Below are 21,490 nucleotides of genomic sequence, written 5' to 3' on the forward strand. Positions count from 1 at the left end.
AAACTAAAAGGACTAGGGGCACATTTCTAAATACACACTTAACACAATGGCACAAAGGGAAAACCAGCATCAGTTATATGTTTGCCAACTGTAACGGCAACTTGGATATGTGGAATTCATCTGGAAAGGTACTCCGACTTTATATAGATAGCATCCGATATAAAACACCAGCAGTTGAGATTCAACCTCACTGATTAATCAAAAGCATAGCTGTTCAATTATAATAATTAATATCTCAAAGCCACTGAAAGGATTAATAAAGCACTGTCATACTTGGTAATTCAATGAATTGTTTATTTAATCTCTAACTAATCTCACAGTCAACATAATAATCACATTACATATTTGCTTTAGGTATGTTTAACAGCATCTCTTTCCTCAGCTCAACACAGACACAAACACCTCTTCTTAAAAGTGATTTGAAAGCTGCATAATTACCATGCTTAATTAATAAAACAATCTTCTAATGAAGAACAAGTTTTTCAAAAGTGCATTATCTGATCCATTTTAAAGACCCACACACTTCCAGATATGTAGACATTAGAAGCACAGCTTCAGTCAGAAAGCTTCATTATATTAAACTAGTTTTTATTTCTATGATCAATTTAAGAACTGTAAAAACTCAGTAAATATCAAAAATACAAGAGTATAGCACTTCCAATGATCTGTCAGCCCTAAAACACAGTTAATCTTGCACATGTTTTCTGTAAGCATCATTTTAGGAAGATGCTTCTTAAAGAATTAGTAATTAACCTAACAACTAAACAAGTAACACTGTAAATTGCTAGACATGTTGAAACATACAAATAAAATTTTAAACTAAGATTTGAGAGGTTAAAATCTGTACTAAAATTTTTTATTCTGGTAATTAATATGGACATGTGACCTAACATTTGCGGTCAAAATAGATTAATTTTTAAAACTGCTTTATGGAATCTGGCATTCCATTAGAATCTGCCACTAGGTTAAGAAATAAGTGTATGGACTCTTGTTGTAATGGAATTTTATGCTAGAATCGCACTGTCCTTTACAAAAAGAACAGGAGTACTTGTGGGACCTTAGAGACTCTAAGGTGCACAAGTACTCCTGTTCTTTTTGCGGATACAGACTAACACGGCTGCTACTCTGAAAACTGTCCTTTACATAATTTAGGAGTTTTCAAATTGTCTTAGCAGTTACCTTTCATTTTAAAATTTTAGTATTTGCACTAAAAAAATCCAGATGTTGTAAGTGATTTCCCCCACGCCTCCCGTTTCATAATTAATTGCAATGGCTTTTTAAAATCAGCTTACTGGATCTTTTGTAGCAGAACTTTCACTGCAGAGAACTTCCTAGTGCTTAACAGCAGTCCATTTTCAGCTCCCAAGGACCTGTTTGCTACCTCAGTCTGCCACTCTGGAGGAGGTATTCAGCGTTGAGAGAGTAACATTTAGAACTTTCTAATCCATCAGTGTCAGGGCTCACTGACAAGGCACTTATTCACACACACTCATTGTTATTCAATTTGCTGCTCATTCTAGGTAAAAATTCAGTGCTCTCCACAGCCCCATCGATTGGGATCATTTTTCAATCTGGTTCCTGGCTCAGCGGCCTAGTCTCTCGGTGGTACTGCTTGCTCCGCAAGCCGACATTGCCAATGCATGAAGAGCTGATTTATGAATATAAAACAATGTTGGTACCAAGGGACTAAGTTCAGCCACTAGAGACCACTGGAATATATCTTACTGCTTCCGAAAGCTGAACTACAGACTTCAAGCAGTTTAATTTTATGCATGTATTTCATTATAAGTCTTGGCTAGAAGCTTTCCTAGACAAGACAAGCAATCAGACAATCTTGCATCGTTTGCTGAAATCCAAATTTGTCCTTTGTCAGCATAAACAGTTTAATTTGCTGCTTTCACTCCTGAATAAGCACTGAGTTTCTTTTAAACCCTTTGCAAAGGAAGACACTATTCATCCACAAAAGTACTTTCACCACTCACTACAGAAAAATCCATTTAGCCCTTATATAAAACGTACCAGTTAATTTGTACTAATTTGTCATTTGAAAACATTCTTTGGCGTTAAGTGTGACAACTTACATTTTTTTTTTAAATTAGGAGATAAACAAACAACAACAAAAAAAAACCCCTTAAGTTCCAGATGCATCTGTAAAGAGAAGGGTATAGCCATCTCCATTACAAATACTATGCACTTCTGACTGAACCAACCCCTATAAAATGGAACCGATTTGTAAACCATACAATGTACGTACCTGTTCTAGGTACTGAGCAACCAGCTGAAGCAGCGTAAACTTGGTTTCAAACACAAAGCATGCGAAGACAGATTCATACTGTGCCATTTTTCAAATACTGATAACTGTCTTTGGTTTGTAATGAGATATCAAAGTTCCAGCCTGTAACTCCAGCTTAGCCCCCATCAGCCATACAATTACCACTACTCTTGACTTTCTCTCTCTCCTGCTTAAAGGCAGCCCAGCCCAAACCAATCAAATCTACCATTTCCTGCCAAAAACCTTATATCCAACCACCACTTCTTTCTGCAGGTCACAACAGCACCGCAATCTCTAGATGTTATTTAAACATTGCTACTATACAAGCTTTAACCAAATTTATTTTAATTAAGCATGGAACCTGTCTGCACAATGTGGACTGGACAGGGGGTAGAAACCGCACATTTGGTGCTCATTATGGCAGGATACAGGATGTTCTTTGGATTACCTTTCGCTTATGCTTTGAAATAAACAAAAGATCTGGTACATCAGAAAATGAAACAAGTTTAAGCAAAAGAGAACTAAAATGGCTAGAACAGTATGTTTATTTTCTTTAGTCAGAATCTGTGACTCGTCTAGAGAAGTATCAGACTTGAATGCTTTTTAAAGCAAAAGTTCCAAAAGAAACCATATAGATAAAAGCAGATTGTATTCCTACACCACCGGTTCACTAATCAAGCACTACCTATTTGCATTATGAAGTAATTTATGGTTTTATATTTGGTAATGTATTGGTTTTAGAGCACATTATAAAATACAAAACCAAATTAATATTAATATTTTAATTCTATCAAGAGCTAGAGTAGATCATGACATCACATATAATACAACTGTTTCATTAATTTTATATGCTAAGTAAACAATTTACCAGTTTCTAAGGTAATGGCACCATCTATTGGTCTAATACCATTTTAGCAGAATATCTGTAAATTAATCAGAATTCACATTACAAACCACACAATCCTGTTAATTTACTGTTTTACTTTAACAACCTAAAAGGCATTTAAAACCCTAATTGCGAAAGGATGTGTGTTATAAATAGGGATGTGTTAGATGTTAGATTTTTTTTTAAATGCATTCTTTGTTTAATATATTAAATCAGTTCTTAAAGGCCATAGTCTTTCAAGCAATTACCTTGTAAATGGATGTGTATATATCTCAGGCACTAATGAGAAACCATTCTCAGTAACGTTTGAGAGAGGCATCAGAAGGAAAGCTTTTGTAAGTTGCCTAAAATCAGTTTATATAAAGGAGTTTAGAATGTATCTAGTTTTCACTCACATGGAAGAAAAACAAAATTAAAATTACACAAAAGTAATAATGAATTGTAGTGTTCTCATGATCACATTGAGAAAAATTTGGAGACACAAAGACACACTCTGCAGACACCAGAAATGTTTTTATAATCCAGTCAATAAAAGACATTCTTCTACCTGTGTTCTTCAGTTCTAACAAATTAAGTAGAATGGTACAATGCCAATAAAAATAGCCCTATTATTTCTGCGAATTCAGTAGAGAATAGCATGGGGGAGAGGAAAGAGGATGGCATGAGGGTCAAATGGATTGGTAAAGAGGAGCTCAATTAACCACAATCCCTAGTAAACATCCATTTTATTAGCCCATCTATTCACTAACGTGGCATTCTGCAGAATGGGCAAATTATAATTGAGAAACTGATGGATGCATATTAGGTGGTAGAGGGAGAGGCACGTTTTGGGGTAAATATCCTAAAGTGTTATAACACCTCATCCTGGACAGGGGTAACACCCCACACCTCCAGGGAAATATCAGTGAACCATTGATTTGGTTGTCCATGTTTTAGAGAAGCACTCTTTTGGCCACTGAGGTCTGAGTCCGCAGCAACAAAAAAGTCATCCCGTTTCCAGATACAGTTGTTGTGGAAGCCAATTTTAAGATATTCTAGCTAGATGGAAGTTTTTACTGAAAAGGTCCTTTAAAACTTTGAAGAATATGCCATTGAGTATTTTATATGATTGATCTGAGGAGTCTGACAAGAAAAGCCTGTGTAGAGGGCAATGAGTAACCTAATTTTAATTTCAGTTCAACTTTCTCCATTTGAAACTATCTTAGAATGACAGTAACCATACTAGAGACAAGGACAAATTTAAATATTGTAAATCGGGGTGTCAAACTCCTGGCCGGCAGGACAGATCAAGCCCACTCAATATATTTATGTGGCCTTACACATTACATTCAGATTCTGCAGAACCTACACTTCCATTTAAAAGAAAAGCCCTCAACCTCCAAAATAAGGCCAAGAATCAAACGATGCAAAGGTTGACTTCCTGAGTCTGCAGACAACCTGAAATAATGGCTCTAGCAATGTCAACATCCCCAGCCACATTAATTTCAGATGAGCATTAACTATATAGCCCAATCATGACACTGTACAAATAATTTGCATTTCATTACATATTTAAATTGCAGTCTGATAGACAATAAGGATGAAAACTTTTAGTTACTGGCTAGAAGCCATATTTTCTATATTTGAACTTTGTGCAAACCTCCTATTAACATTACTCGGTGTCTGGTGTGGGTGCAGGGGACTAAGTAGTCCTAAATTTATTCCACAGACCATAATTCAAAATAGAATTCAGCACTTCCCAAAGAATGAGTTTGACACTCCTGCTATAAATGCTCACTTAGGAGAAAGAATGGGTGAAATGCTGAGATTTCTGTGGCTTTACCTTCAACTACATTTCCATGCTATTTTCCTTCCCGTAACAACTACAAAGGTTATAGCCATTATGGCTCACCTGCAAGTCCCAGAGCTTGTTAAATACTACAGGATTCTGAACACAGGGGTCCTCTGGACATGTCTGAATAATTAAAAAATTGATCACTATACCTAGAGATAAAAATCTTATCTGGATGACTTGGATAGACATCTCAAGGCTTCCTTGACGGGGCATAATGTTTATTCTGTAAATTAGTATTCCCAGATTGTCAAATACCTTAGTTTCCAGATAACTGTTTCTTTAAAAATAATTCTAGTTGTATTAAAAACTTGTAGAGGATAAATTGGCAAGTTCACACTCTGTTTCACTTTTACCAATGCTCCTGCAAGAAGCATCACCAAGCCAAGAGCTGGAAATAAGCATTCATTTACAACTTGGAGGCTAAGTCTGCCTAACAAAGAAGAGTTAATTAATAGCGAATTAAGAGAACACTATCTACAAGGAATCTATTGAATAAGTTTTAAAATGATTCCTCTGATTAGCCAGGATGCAGTAACTGGAGTGGGGATATCAAGTAATCACAGTAATTTAAATGACCAAAAAAGTGACCATAGATGAGCACTCAGTATAGAAATGGTAATTGAGGGTCAATTTCTACTACCATGGCAGAATACACTTTGCTTGCATTACCTATTATTTGATTATATAATCCAGGTGGCCAGAGTGCATCTGAGTGCAAATCAGTAACTTTTATCAAGTAGCCCACACCCAAATTCACCTTTAAAAGAACACAGTTCAAATATATCTTCAATAGTCACACGTGTTATGTGGGGAAATAAAGATAACTGTGACTATACAGGGGAAATAATGGGGAAATAAAGCACTAGCAACTACACCAATAAACTAATTGAAAAATAGAGTTCTTCTCTCATCTATTTCAGATGCAGCAATCTGAAGTATTGTAACAGTACAGAATTTCCAGGCATACGGGTGAATTTTAAGTTGACAGTGTCCCTTTAACATGGCTAGAAGAGATAACAGGTTCCTGAGTGATATGCTCCCTTTTAATTTTCTCAGCTGAAAACGGTATCTCTTCCATATTAACGATGAGTGCTTGAAGTCACTGTCTAACTTTATGGAAGTCATGTGTGGCCCTCACATCACTACCACTGGCTGGTACAATCCTTTTGGGGCAAAAGTTTGGTTGCCCTTATAAGCATCTGAAGAGCCCAGATCTTGCCATCAGAGTACTTTTCTTCATAATTCCATTATTCAGGATTTTGCTTTAGCTTCTCTAATACTAAATAGTCATTTGTTGTAATTCCTACTATTTTAACAGTGGAATGTAACACAATATCTGTGACTGCCCTAAGTTCCCAAGTTGAATTGGAACATTCCATAGATGGCAGCATTTTTCACAAGCCTTTAGATTTTGAAGCATCACAGAATTCAGACTTGGATACCCGAGGAAGTTTTCATTTTACTTGACTGTTCAAGCATTTGTCTTCAGAGAAAGAGGTTAAATCAAAATAAGCAATATTAAATATAAAAAAAAGGGCATTCCTCCAGGTTCTTTTTAAAATATTCAGTTTTAGTTCAGACAAACGCAAACCTGAACTGTTACTACAGAAGAGCTATGCTTAGACATGAAGTGCAAACACTGGTTAAGAGAGAGAATGACAAGCTCCTCAGAACAGAGTCAATGAACAAAGGTTAGAGCAGAATATAGATTCTGTATTCTGTGATAACATAGTGCCCTCCTAGTACTCACTGGAGACATTTATATTTTGTTCAGCAACTGTATTTAAGGAGGTCTGAAAGTTAGAGGATGATACAATCAAGTTCCTTTTTATGGTTTGCACTGATGCTTTTTGCTAGTGAGCAAAACTGAGGAGTTGCAAGGGTAATAACCTCTGCACTTGCCTCCTACTTCTAGAATGGAGAGTCAAAGAATGGGACCAGTATTTTTTCTTTTTAAAAGAAAAGACTGGCACAATTCAGCCAAGGTGCACAATGATTTGTGTTCTGCAGCTGCAAAGACAACAGAGGATATCTAAGGGTATGTCTACGCTGCAATTCAACACCCATGGCTAACCCGTGCCTGCTGACATAGGCGCATGCAGCTTAGGCTATGGGGCTGTTTAACTGCAGTGTAGATATTCAGGCTTGGGCTGGAGCCCAGGCTCTGGGACTCCACGGGGAGGGGATGGTGGCAAAGCAGGGTGGGAGAGGGTCCCAGAGCCCAGGCCCAAAACCACAAATAGCCCTGTAGCCTTAGTCAGCTGACACAGGCCAGCCCTGGGTGTTTATCTGCAGCACAGACATACCCTAAAAGCCAGGAGGATGTACTCTAATGGCAAGGGCTGTCGATAGGTGGCCCAGATTTTCCTGGATTCCAATCATATCTGAGCAACTGCGTAATCGTAGGAAATTCATTTGACTCCACTATAGTACACCCCCCCCTCCAATAAATAAAACAGCTGTAAAACAGAAAAAGCAACAACTTCTCTGATAACCAGGTGCTGAACCAAGCAGGGCTTTTCTAGGCTTTGTAAAAAAGGATACAAGGACTGGATGGCAAAATGCCTATAAAATAAATATTTTGCTATACATCCCTTGAACTTTACTTCTATTTGGTCTCCAAGATGCAATGGTACTTGATTCTTAAAACTCAGGACACAAAATTGTTATTTTATAGTTCCCATTTTTAGTGTTGCATTCTTTAGTTCAAAATGAAATGAAATAGATAGAGGGTTTCTGACTTTCAATTTTTTTTCTTGGTATACTTCTCCCTCCCTCTCTAAAGCCATGGATTCTTGAGGGTGATCTTTCAGGTCTACAGGCCCCTCAAACATTCTGAGCACACAGGCACTGTCACTGGGTATGCACTGGCCATTTAAGGCAGACTGAAGATGAAGCATGACCCAATCCTGACTCAGTGTGGAACATGGGCCTTCTGGGAGATCTAGTCTCCAGAGGGATCCTGGGAATTGTAGGGTATTGAAATGCATGCTTTCTACCAAGAGAGATGGGGAAGCAGTCCAGGAGAGGGTATGGACAAGGGCTGGCACAGGCCTGGGAGAAGAGAGAGGAGTTCTGGGAAGGGGTAAAGCCTGAGAAGGAGAAAGCATGAGGTAATACAGTAATGATGTGGATAGCAGGCCTGCTGCTGGCACCTGTTTAGGGACCCACACTGGGGCTTCCAGCAAGGGTGGGAAGAAGTGCCCTGCTTCATTCTCTGTTATCAACAGGGTGAGAGTTGTGGTCCTGGGAAGGAACTGCTTAGACTGGGGAGGATCAAGAGACTGGTAATCTTTTGACAATGGGGTAGAAGACAGAGCTTGGAGAGGGCCAAAGAATGGCATTATATTTTGTTTGGACTTTTCTGGCTACCCTAGAACAGGGGTTCTCAAACTGGGGGTTGTGACCCCTCAGGGGATCGCAAGGTTATTAAGTGTGGGTTATGGGCTATCAGCCTCCACCCCCAAACTCTGCTCCATCTTCAGCATTTGTAATTGTGTTAAATATAAAAAACGTGTTTTTAATTTGGGGGGGGGGGGGGTCACACTCAGACTTGCTGTGTGAAAGGTCACCAGTACAAAATCTTGAGAACCAGTGCCCAAGAAGGAGAGAACATTTGCTTGGTCAGAGGGCTACATTACAAGAAACCCCCCACGCTCACCAACCTATCCACCAAAACCTCGAATCTCTGCACCAGCCAAAGGGAGACACTGACTCGTAAAGGGAAATGGAAGCCTGGATGATGGGATGCCAGACTAGGTAAGTGATCTTATTAGAGCCCAGCAAATCTGCGGATATCCGCTTTATATCCATAGCTGTGGATATCTGCTGACCGTGTTTGAGGATGGCGGATTGGATGCAGATACAAAGTTTGTATCCATGTAGGGCTCTACTTATTATAGACACTTTCAGTGTATGTTTTATAAAAGCCTATTAAGTCTTTGCTTTCATTTGGTCCTTGATACTTTATAAGATTTGATATTTAAATAGATACTGCACAAGGTAAGAGATGAGGAGCAGACAGCCAAGGAGTGAAAATCTATGGGGAAAGTGGGTTTCGAAGAGCAAGGATATTAGGTGCACACAAAGAGGGATTTTGTTCTAGGTGCAGAGCTGCATGAAAAAATGAGAAGTTATGATGGTCAGAGTGTGAGGAGATGTATGACATTTGAATAAAGTCGACTACACCAGCCTTACCGGTCATTTTCCCAATAACTAAACAGCTTAAAGTAATTATGAGGACTCATCTAAAATGCAATTAAATGTATATCATTCTCTTCAGACTACAGCGGTTGCAGAAAAATACTATAAAAGGGTGGAATATACAGCAGGATTGAAGCGTCTCAAAATGGTAACAGTTAAATGACTTGAGGTGGCAGTCTATAAGGCCAATTACTGACACCAGAACTTACAGTGAACACTAAAGGGAGGGACTGCTTGAGAATTTCTGTTCCTTACCATAGTCAGAAACTTACATTAAACAAACTTTTATCCTATCAAGACGCAGAAGGCTACACAGGGATCACTTCACTAACCACTGAAATGCAGCCACTTCTCTGGAGTGGAACACAATTGCTATTTTGCAGTGTAGAAACACTTCAAAGATTTCAGACACTGAGTGAGGCACGTTTACTCCACTGAAACCACCAGTGAAACAAACGTGAGAAAGAATGTAGTTACCCAAGCTGGAATTTGGGCAAGACAAGATTAGTAACCCAACTCTTACAAATAGAGCCATGGATTCTTTACTTCAAATGGCCAGTAAATAGGAAGAACAGTAGAGATTCTAGGCGTCAAGTCTGTTGTGGAATCCATGTAGCACATTATCTAACACCAGCTCTTCTACAACTCACCATATTTTTTTTGGCATGAGAATCTACAGAAGTGTTTTTGAAATGTAAAAAGGAAGGAACGGAACCATCAGTATCTTAGAGGCGCCTTCTTAATTCTGAACTCCTGACACCACTTATGAACCACAGAATTCAAATTTGTAAGAAATACAAGCACAAGCATTTCAGTTAGCAAGCAGTGTTGCAACACTCTTCTGAAGTAAAGCAACATTACTCACCCATAGTAACATAGGGCAATTTGTCAGTTGATCCATGGGGATAGATGCTGTAAAGGTGGGGTCCAGAGACATCTACTCCCCCTAAAACCAGAGCAGCACCAATGTAACCTTGATACCTGTTGAACAAAGTACAAACATGAATTTAGACATTGATAACACATGCATTCTAAAAATTAAAGTACTTTTTCATTATTATAACAGGTTATTATTATGAAAAAGGTTATTATATATTATTATAACAGGTTCATAGAATCATAGAATATCAGGTTGGAAGGGACCTCAAGAGGGCATCTAGTCCAACCCCCTGCTCAAAGCAGGACCAATTCCCAACTAAATCATCCCAGCCAGGGCTTTGTCAAGCCGGGCCTTAAAAATCTCCAAGGAAGGAGACTCCACCACCTCCCTAGGGAACGCATTCCAGTGCTTCACCACCCTCCTAGTGAAATAGTGTTTCCTAATATCCAACCTGGACCTCCCCCACTGCAACTTGAGACCAAGGTTGTTTCTCCATGCATATCTAAATGTATATCTTTCAAAAACGTGCCAGTCCTATTAGCCAATATTAAATACAGACCCCTTATTTGGTCTAGTTAATCTGTCCTTTTTAAAAACATCATTATACAAAGAAAATAACTGTTTGGCTACCTATCAGGAGCACTTTGCAAATGTTAGCAATATGTGATCATTTGAATTAAGAAAAATTAACTCTAGGGTATAGAAAGGTACTGTAGTATTAAACCGCCATCGCCTGAAACTGGAGAATTAAAATGTTCAGCTGCAGGAAATGTGCTGGATCTCTTGAATGGCACACTTGTTGTGCTAGAGCATTACTATCCTGTACACGCCCTTCTTTTTTTACTAGAAAGAGAAGCCAAAAAGTTAACTTTTCCAGGTCTTACTTGAAGTATCTTATTCCTGCATTTGAAACAGGTTTTTATTTTAATAGAAAGAGTTTTAAAATGTATGCCCTCCTCCACCTCCATTTTCAGTCTTTGGTTGGTCCAAATATCTGGATTGCTTTTAATGACTGTCACATGACAGCCCATTGGAACAGCCAAGCTGACCAACAGCAAGCTGCCAACCTGATGACCTGAATTAACTGTAACTCATCCCGACTCCAGAGCACTTGGTTACATGGAATGGTTTTTTGTTTGTTTTTTTCCCCCCCTTCTTCCATCCCAAACTTTAATTTTCTGGGAATTTTCCTGATTGCCGGAAACATTTATTTTTAATCACATGCACATACTTCATTCTTTCACCTTCCACCCAGACATAACTTACTTATGCAAAACACTGTATTAAAATAACATTAGCATGGCTAAAAAAGGGATGGAGAACATGCCCTCAGTCTCTTTAGCCTGGAAAAACTGGTAATGTGGATTAAATACCCACTCACATAAAACAATGCTTGATTCTGATGGCAAACCCATCAATTGAAACTATCTTAGGATGATTGCCCTACAATTTCAAAGTCAAACATCATATTTCCTTTGCATGTCTCCCTACCTCCCCTTCCCCAAACAATAACCAGAAAGTCTTTGGCATACTGGCCACATGGAAAATCTGAGGACACTAGCCTAAAGAAATAGTCAATATCAAAGTGACAATGGATGTATTTATTGAATTAATTTTAAATGAAATAAAAACACGTTTTAAATTTAAATGAAGATGCTGCAGAATTCCCGGTCATTGGCAAAATGGTTCCTCATACTCTGACTCCTTGCTGCATAATTTAGATCCAGTTTACTAGGGCTGATTGTACAGTTGTGAGGAAGGTTACAGCAAAGAGAGAAAACATTAAGATCCGGAAAGTTGTACTTAATAAATTTGTTTAGAAGAATGTAGCAAGTGTCAGTTGAGGGGACTGGACTATATAAGTCAAGAATAAGTTTCTATTAGTGGTGCTCTTTCAGAACCAGATCATTCAAAAACTCTCTCAGCAATAGATAATGCTACTAAAAATACAAACCTCAGCTATTAGACCCTTAACTAATTGTATCCTATGGTGTGTGTAAATACCTAATCTACCTTCGTATCTCCTTGCAAAGCTATATTTGAGAGGACAAAGTTGTAGAGGGAAATGGGAAATCCTAATGGTTTTGACGGACTTTGTATTTTCCTCTCCATCATCCCGCCTCTGCCTTCACTGTTTGGCTGGGATAAGCGATCCAAACAAATTGAGGGAACGTTGGACTAGCAGTAAAGGAGGGTCTAGTATTTTTGTTTGTTTTTCCAGTTTTGCCACTGCCTCTGACCTTGGATCAAGTTATTCAACTTCTGTCTTATTTTCCCCCATCTTTAAAATGGATACAACACTTAGCTACACTGTACCTCATAGGTGGAGGATGTTTAAATAGTGCTTGTAAAAATCTAAAAGCACAGTCTTGTGTCAAAGGACCCATGGGTGAAGGGTGCTTCTGAGGTGTCGTAGTATTATTGACTGCATAAAATTGTCGTATTCAATTGTCATCACTTCGTTGCAGTCCTCTGATATCAGACTGCGCTTTTAAATTCACCACATATAGTGAACAAAATGGAAAGATAACTCATTGTTTCTTTGTTTCTGTCTGACAAAGCAAAATGAACAAAAGTATATAAATATTTATCATAAAACTGCCATGCACTTTCTGACTTTGGGTCAGTGTCTGCAAGAAATTTGCAGTACTGTTAATATCTCTGTAAAAAACACAAACACTGATATTCACTTAAAGATCGAAACTACAGAAAGCTGCCCTTGAGTTAAAAGTAAAATTTCCAGCTTTAGTAAAATTCTCAATCTGATAGCATTGGCTTCACTTTTTAGCTGGTTATAAATCTGAAAGTAAATAGTGAAAATACACTTAGGTAACTCTGTCTTGGCTACAAAGGCTGTAAAATGTATTTCTGTAGTTTACCCTGAAGGAGGTTGTGTTCATTAATCACATTCCTTTAAGTTAAAAATGTATCTTCCAGTTATCCATGTCTCATAAACTGAAGCTTTATCCAGTACCAACATTTAAAAAATGTAAGAGTGAATTCATGGAGTTACCTGAAAAGCATCTGTTTGAGCATTCGGTTAGCTGTGACAACTCTCGGAAGCCGTCCAGTAGACAAGGAATGGAGCTCCAGATTGGAAGAGATCAGTTGAGTTGTCATGTCAGTGTCTGCAGCTGTTCCAGCACCACAACAACTGGAAAACATTTTTGGTAAGTTACCAAGTTAAAAACTCTTAAACATTGTATTTAATGAATGTCCCTCTTCTTTTAGTCGCTAGAAGTGGAACTGACTCTAACCTACCATGAAGTGTAAAATAGGTGGATACCAGCTATTCAGACAGATAAAATTACGATTACTTTATTTAATGTTAGATTTTCATTGTCTCCTCCCCTAGTTTGCTTTGATTTAATCAAATTTACGTAACTGTTATAGTTTCCTGACCCTTTTAGTATACAAAGGCCACTCACATGCATTCAGAGGTAATAGGCATTTTCTTTGACAGAAAGAAGTATTTCCAATAGCAACTGGAGGGTAGGATGTTTCACTGCTTCATATTTAGATACACTCCTGCAGTGTTTTTTCAACCCAAGCATTACAGTCTTATGCTCGTGCAGGAGAAAAAATTAAATTGACAAGATACTAAACATGAAACTAGCTAACCTATTTTCATTGTATGGCATGAATGACTACCAAAAGGAAACAAACTGCATTACTGGTGAAATTAACTACCATTTTAACGTTCTCATTTTTAATCTGAGGTATTAGCAATAAGGCGTACAGTTTACAAGAATCAACACTAAACTTACACTTAAACTTTACTTACTGTAAAACAGACAGTTTTAATACTTACTAGATATTAGGAGAAATGAAGTGTATTTTTGAACAGTTCTTGTCAGCAACAACCATCCCCTCAGTTGCTCTTGTATCTGCTCCAAGGACTATACCATCCTACAGAAAAGGTGAGATACTTAGGATCAAAACTTTTATAAGATTTAACATTATTTTACTGCTCACGTTACAGTAGTCTGTAACATGCAATGGCAATGAGCACTGTCACTGCCTGCAATTCTCACAATAATAATATACCCTCAGAGAGAGACAAAATGGTAAATACTGGGCTGTAGAAGAATTTGTAATTGACACAAGTTCCCGTAGCACCAAAAAGGCTCTGTCACCATCAAATATACAGCAATGTAACAGGAAAGGGCAAGCATACTAAACAGAGCTTGTGAGTGAAGAGAGCTGACAGAGTAAGTCAGCAGTGGACTGAATACAGTGTTCAGCTGAGGAAGATACTTTTGGCACTTTCCAGTAAGGTGACTCTGGCTAGAGGACCTTACTGGAAGAGGTAAGATTTCATGTTATTTTCCAACTAGTTTTCATATTGTGCGCATCACCACAGTATCTCTTGCCACCGGAAGGAACAGCCAACCCAGATTACAGGCCACCTGTTGCCACAGCAAGAGTGTGGAGTTTGAGTTTTAAAGTGCAGTGACACAAGAGACTAAAAATTACATTCTCTCTCTAACTTCCAGATAAAATATGCTCTATTTACAATTTAATGCATGATTATTCCTAAGCATGAGAACTGTACAGGCCATCTGGGACGTAATTCTGTTTTTCTTTATCATCAGAATTGAAGATTCTGCAAAGGAGATTTAGCTGACTGTTCTCCTGATAAACAGCAAGGGAAAATAGAATGCCACTCTCTCATGATGTATTCACTCCATAGTTCCACAAAGAACTTACGTGGGTCAACAAACAAAACTGGCAGAAACACACAAAGCAGAAGTCTCCCCCCATTCACTGAGGGCAAAAACCCCTTATGCAACAGCTGCTAACCCTGGAAGAGGTGAAGAGCTGAGTCCATTATAAATATCTTCCTGTGACTCTTAGCTGCTCTGCGTTATACTCGGATAGTACAGTGGCGGGTGCCCGAGGACCATGTGCCGTAGGGAGCGAGGTCAATGAGCAACCTAACCTCACCTTGAACACAACTCCAGCAATGGTGGTGCCTGTCTTCCGGGCTGTAGGGAGCCGAAGCCCCTTCTTAGTCAACTCTGCCTCTAGGAGTGCATTCCTGGAACAAGGGGAGGAGCAAAAGGGAGACTAAGGATATATGGCACCTTCACCAGCAAAGCTTTCATCTTCTTCCTACACCTCCCTCACCAATCGACTGAACTGCCCCATACCACCACCCCCCCCGCGCGCAAAACTGGCCCCGCCCCAGCCTGGCCCCCGCCGACCACGCCCCCTGCTAGCCTGGCCCCGCCCCCCACAACACCAACCCCACTCCCCTACTAGCCTGGCCCCGGCCCAGGCTGGGCCCCCTGGATGTGGGGGACGATGGGCCCCCCTCGGCTGTGCCAGGCGGGGCTGCCCCACCGCTCAGGCTCCGCAGGCCGGGCTCCCTGCGCGGCTTCCCCTGAGTCACGGCGCCGGCCCGCTCCCCCCTCTAATCGCCCCGGTCCCAGGCCCTGCCCTGGCCCCGGCCCTCACCGGGCGCAGTTCTCGAAGCCGAAGCCGCTGCTCGGAGCCTGGAGCACGGACACCGCCGCCATCTTCCCGCCGGGTGGTGCTGCCGGGGCGCCGCTGCGTGACTCAGCGAGCGCAGGACGCGGAACCGCTTCCGGGTCACCGCCTCGCCCCTCCCCCGCGCCTGGGAGAGCCCCCGCCCCCTGACCCGGAAGGGCTCCCGGCAGTCCCCTCCCCCCAGTCCCCCTCTCCCGGGCCCGAGCCTGCAGCAGACTCGGGACCTTGGCGCCCGGGCTCTAGTCCCGCCCTGGGGCCGGGCCGTTCGGGCAGCGCGAGCCGGGCTGTACACGCCACGCCGGGCCGGGCCGGGCCGGGGGGGGGCTAGGTGGCTGCTGCTTGTCGAGCGCGCAGGCGCCGCGGGGTCCCGTCCCCCCCTTGACGTTTTCTCCTCAGTCGCGAGGGCCAGAAACCGTCTTCCCCTTGGAGGCTGAGGGGAGAACCGTGACCCTGAGACTCGGGACAGCGTCAGTCCGGGCTCCGGGGCCTCTGGCTCTGAGCTGTTCAGCGCCGAGCGGCGGGGCTGGGGGGCGGCAGCTGGTGTCCATGAACTGGCTGTGATTTGTAAAGCGGTTTCCTTCGCCTCGTTCACATTCACTTTGTACAAAGACCCTCGTAAGGGCGGGCCCAGGAATAGTCACCGAAACAGCCAGTTTAAGCAGCTATTGCAGGAGGACACACGTTTGTCCTGTAATAATGTCTCTCTGCCCACACTCCGGAGTCTAGGAATTACACTCATCCATTAAGGAAACCGAGCTGAAAAACCTGGGGCACAGCCCGGGAACCATTGAAAGACTTGTCAGAAACAGACGGGGGAAGAGCTTCGTCACTGTCCTAAATGCCAGAGGCGTAATGGGAACATGAGGATGATGATGAAGGAAACAGACGCAGCTCATGTGGCTTGATTAACCAATCAAAACCTCTCATCTTTTGAATATCAAAGAGTCCCCGTGAAATATTCTCAAATGAGCTGCAGACCAACAGTGATGCACAGAAATTATTCCATGAATAATTTCAAATACATACATTTGAGACACACAGTCTGTTCATGGACAATGGAGGGGGGGAGCTAGAAGGGAGTACAGTAACTCCTCACTTAAAGTTGTCCTGGTTAACGTTGTTTCGTTGTTATGTTGCTGATCAATTAGGGAACATGCTCACTTAAAGTTGTGCAATGCTCCCTTCTAATGTCGTTTGGCAGCTGCCTGCTTTGTCCACTGCTTTCAGAAGAGCAGCCCGTTGGAGCTAGCTGGTGGGGGCTTGGAACCAGGATGAACCAGCAGCCCCCCATCAGCTCCCCTAAGTTCCCTGTGCTGCAGCGGCCCAGCAGGCTATCAATCGGCAGTTCAGCTGTCCCTCCCCCCACTGCCGTGTGCTGCTCCTGCCCTCTGCCTTGGAGCTGCTCTCAGAGACTCCTGCTTGCTGTGCAGGGGGAAAGGGGGGCTAATGTCAGGGTGTCCCCCTACTCCTGCACCCCACTTACCCCTTCTCCATATAGAACCAGGAGGGGACACAAATGGAGAGAGACAGAGAGAGCTTAGGGCAGCAGCTGCTGTCTCAACTTCCTGATCCACTTTAAGAGACAGTGCATTTAAGAGTGGGTCAGCTTACTTAAAGGGGCAGTGTGCATCTCGCGCTCTCTCTCCCACACACGAGGTGTGTGTCTGTCTCTGTCTGCTATGCTGTCTCCCCTCCCTCCTGTTTGTGCTGCCTTGATGAGAGGCTACATTAGCAACAATGTGTTAACCCTTGAGGGCTCAGCTGAGTGCTAGTTCATCATTTAGCAGTAAGGCATTCCCTGGGAAATATCCCTCCCTCTTCCATCCTCTAACTTCACCACCTCAACCAAGCTTCACAATCATCATAGCTGTGAACAGTATTAAATTGTTTGTTTAAAACATATACTGTGTGTATATCTATATAATATATAGTTTCTTGTCTGGTGAAAAAAATTTCCCTGGAACCTAACCCCCATTTACATTAATTCTTATGGGGAAATTGGATTCGCTTAACATCATTTCGCTTAAAGTCACATTTTTCAGGAACATAACTACAGTGTTAAGCGAGGAGTTACTGTAAAGGTGAAAGTTATTGAATACATTATTCATGAATTATTCTCCCAGCTCTAAAAACAAACCAACAACTATGGATGATAATAAGACATGTTCTGAAGAAATGTTGTCAGCTGAGGTGTATGCCTGACTATAGGTGTCGTATGCTACAGGCTAAGACCCTGATTCCTGCATGTGCTTAGCTTCACTACCATGAGTAGTCTCTTTAAAATCAATGGGATTGTTTATGGTAGGAAAATTAAGTACATGCATAAGCATTGTCAGGATTGGGACCTAACTTGCTGAAGTTGTAAACCTTACCATGGAGCCTGGTCCTATTGAGTTGGGAGCAGGATCAAGTGTGAAAGATCGTAGGTTATCTGGAGCTCTGTGTGCCCAGTGCATTCTGCTCTAAATGGGTGGAGAGTTGAAGGTTTCAGAGTGAAAGATAGATCCGGTAGCAAAGGGTTGCCACCACCATGTAAGGCCTTTCACAGTGAGGGAACCGAAGTAAAGGGACAAAAGAAGGGTGATTCTGGAGGTATACCAAAAGAAAAGTTGTTTTAAAAGACAAGGCAACACAATGTTCACGAATTGTGGATGTGCATTAATCCGGTTTCATGGGTGGTGCGTGACTCCACCATTTGGGGAGGCTGTACACACCCGGACTGTGGCCTCCCCCCGAGGCCTGCCCCCACTTAGCCTCCTCCCACAGAAGCCCTGCTGATGCTCCACCCCGCCCTCCCATTGGCCGGCCAGCCGGCTACTCACCTCTCATGTGCGCCTCCCATGCGGATGGAGCGGGGATGGGAAGAAGCGGAGCCTTGGGGGAAGAGGACAAGTGGGAGTGGGGCCTTGGGGTGGAGCGCAGGCAGGGCACCCACCCTTTTGATAGCAGTGCACTCCAAAGGTGGCGGGCCGGCTGTTTGGGGAGGCTTAGCCTCCCCTGGCCTGTTATACCCATCTCCTATGTCTGGTTTATTTGAATATACCTCCAAAAAAAGGATTTTGTTCACCATTTCTTGCCTCATCCTGCTATCCCCTGCTTCTCATCATCATCTGATCCTGTCTTTCACCCACTCTCACCTGCCTCTCACTTTGGTAAAGACTAAATTACTGGAGCTCTGGCCTCAGCAGCCCCCAGTTGCCACTTCCAAGGTGGGGAGGAAAACAACTGTGTCTGCATCGTTAAATTTGATAAATGTATGAGTGGGATTATATGAGGGGGTTGCCTGCAATAGCAGAGAACTGAACTGGATGACCCAAGAGGTCCCTTCCAGTCCTATGTCCTAGCTTCCTATTTATACAGAAAAGGAGAAGGGATCTATACATTTAAAAATCCTCACCCATATTAAAACAAAATACAGGAAAAGCCACAGGTAAAACCAAGAGAGAAATTTGAAATTGTAAAGGGAAACAAGCAATCAAAGGGGGCTAAGGAGATGCTTCTAGAGACAGTCAGTCCAACCTGTAAAATGAGAGCAAATAGCATAGGCACATGAAAACCATTGAGTAGAGTAAACTTGATTAAGTGTTAGATCCTGATCCTGCAAAAACTTGCATACACACTGTGAATCGTCTAATTAAAGTCAATGTAACTACTCAGTGCATAAAGTTAAGCAAGTCTTTGCCGATTCAAGGCTTAAGACTTCCAGGAAATTAACTCTATCCTAGTGATTACTTGTCTGATGCTGCTTTAACCAATCACCGCTGCTGAATTTCTGATACTGTTGTTGGTTTGGGAGAGAGCAGCTGCGGTTATTAATCCAGCTGGAATATATCAAGCAAAATAGCCTCCAAAGGCCTTTTGAAGAGGAGAGATGGTAGAGCAGTTTGTGAGACTATAGGGGGGTAGATAAAATACTATCCCCATCTGTTAATTTACATAGTTGTTGTCCCTGTATGGTTTTCTTTACTGGAGTTGCTGGGTGTTTGTTAGCAATAAGAGGTAGAAAATTGTGGAATGCTGAGGCTGTTATTTGGTGGGTAGAGCTTGGTCTTGTTTTTCCATGTTATGATTTTTATCATGTTGTCCTATAGGTAACTGTTCTCATTTGTTAAATTCAATTAACTTCTGTGTAAGTGTTTGGGAGAAATGCTTCCTGGCAATGAGACCTGATTAGAGAAAATGTACATGATATTCCTATCCTATGTGAGCTATGCACTAGTGTTCGTGGCTAGATATTTCTGCCCTATTGAGCTCATTTTAGCTCTGTGTGAAACAAAATATTCCAGTTGGTCAAAACTCCCTCAAAAGAATGTCTTTCTCTTGACAGAAGACAGTATCATTAGCTAATAGATTAATGTGACTTTGGAAGGCATTTCTTTTCAATAATGTTCCAAAACTTGTTTGTCTAGCTGGTTATTGGTCTGCTACTTACCAGAGTTGTTTTTGCTAGTCTGCAACTGCTATATGGTGAACGGTATTCAGTCAGGAAAGTAACTGGATGGGCTGGGCATTGGTAGCTGTACTTGTACTTAACACTCAGAATGTGTGCTGCAAACCTCAAGTGTTACTCTAAACCCTGTGAACTTTAAATTTTTATTTTTAGTAGGCATATAGAATAGAAACTATCCAGTATTCACGAGTATGAGTTATACAGGCCAATTTGTTGTGTGTTTGCCAATGTGATGCTGGATTAAGTCCTCTGATTTCTATGTCTGCAACAAGTGCTCTCTCATACCTCCCAAGGCTTGTGGTTATTGCTTCAATGGTTGCCACCTTTTTTTTTTTTTTCCCCTCCCCCAATCAGGGTGAGTGAAGAACTTACTGTTTAGCTTTTAAAACTATTGTTCTTCTTTCAACAGTACTCGCTAAGAGATGGCCTTTAAACTAGGAAGTGTTTAGAGCTCTCTGTGCTGTGTTGAATGTTTAAATATTAATCTTCATCTAAATGCAGCTGTGCACATGAGGCTATTAACATTTGATGAGGCACTTTACGTTATCTCTACCTGTTCAAAGTAGCAGCTGCATAGCTTCTGTAGAGCAGTGAAAAGAGAATAGTGTGGCTAAATGTGGTGATAGTCTTCTTGATGACATAGGAGAGACTTGCCACTTACTAGTATTTAGGACTGACGCTCCTGTACTTTCCTGGAGTTTTGGATGCGAAGGTGGTTTGAGACCCACACGCCCCTTCCAAACAGATGAGAGTGGGGGTGGGACATAAGAAATGTAACCTTGATCTGACTTTCCTAGAAAACTAAATCCATTCCACAAGGTTTGGATCTGGTATCCGTCTGTAACCCACTATGATAGACATGCTTAAAAGAAAACAATTACTCCCTGTTGTTGAGGGGGAAGGCTTGTTGAGTGTGTGAACTGACAAAGTGAGGATTGTAATGAGCGCCACTACATCACTCCTGCCTAGCGAGATGTCTAGATCAAGAATGAATTACTAAATTGTTACGTGAAATGAGTTTATTTACAAACCCAAAGACATGAGTGACAGTTCCTCCTTTTTGGCAGGAAATGAAGTATAAATCTTGCATGTCAGTCCAGGCCATTGCTGAAGTTTGCTTACTTAGAGTGTGTCCAGAGGAAGGTCTTCAAACGAATGGCCCGGGGCTTCACTGCAGCATGCAGAGTACTGCCTATAATTGGATGAACAGACTTTTACTGAGTGGGTCTGAATAACCCAAGTATTTCCTCCAGCCATGGGCTTTGAGCACCTACTGACTGACCACCTAGTCCTGTAGGAATTGAACTTCTAATGTGAAGCTGGAGTTAAGAACAAATCATTGGTTCCCCAAGAAATCTATTAAAGGTGACAGAGGGACCAGAGAGAGGAAGCAAAGAGGAATGCATTAGTCCATGTTCTGAAGCTAGAGGCACACTTGAACCCTAGGGGATACAAATGCTGGCATTGTTCTA

The 21,490-nt window shown here is 41.5% G+C and overlaps 1 protein-coding gene across 1 annotated transcript in view; it reads right to left on the reverse strand.

Annotated features, from left to right (window-relative positions):
• The window catches only part of PSMB7 (proteasome 20S subunit beta 7), a 39,594-nt gene extending 23,901 nt beyond the window's left edge, over nt 1-15,693 (reverse strand). Inside the window, exons 1-5 of the mRNA XM_034751900.1 lie at nt 15,536-15,693; nt 15,023-15,116; nt 13,887-13,984; nt 13,089-13,229; nt 10,061-10,176 (exon numbers count right to left, since the gene is read on the reverse strand). Of these exons, the coding sequence (XP_034607791.1) occupies nt 10,061-10,176; nt 13,089-13,229; nt 13,887-13,984; nt 15,023-15,116; nt 15,536-15,597 (511 nt within the window). The 5' untranslated portion in view covers nt 15,598-15,693. The remainder of the gene's footprint in view (nt 1-10,060; nt 10,177-13,088; nt 13,230-13,886; nt 13,985-15,022; nt 15,117-15,535) is intronic.
• Between the last annotated feature and the right edge of the window lie 5,797 nt (nt 15,694-21,490).

This window comes from Trachemys scripta, chromosome 17, assembly GCF_013100865.1.
Source record: "Trachemys scripta elegans isolate TJP31775 chromosome 17, CAS_Tse_1.0, whole genome shotgun sequence".
NCBI classification, from domain to species: Eukaryota; Metazoa; Chordata; order Testudines; family Emydidae; genus Trachemys; species Trachemys scripta.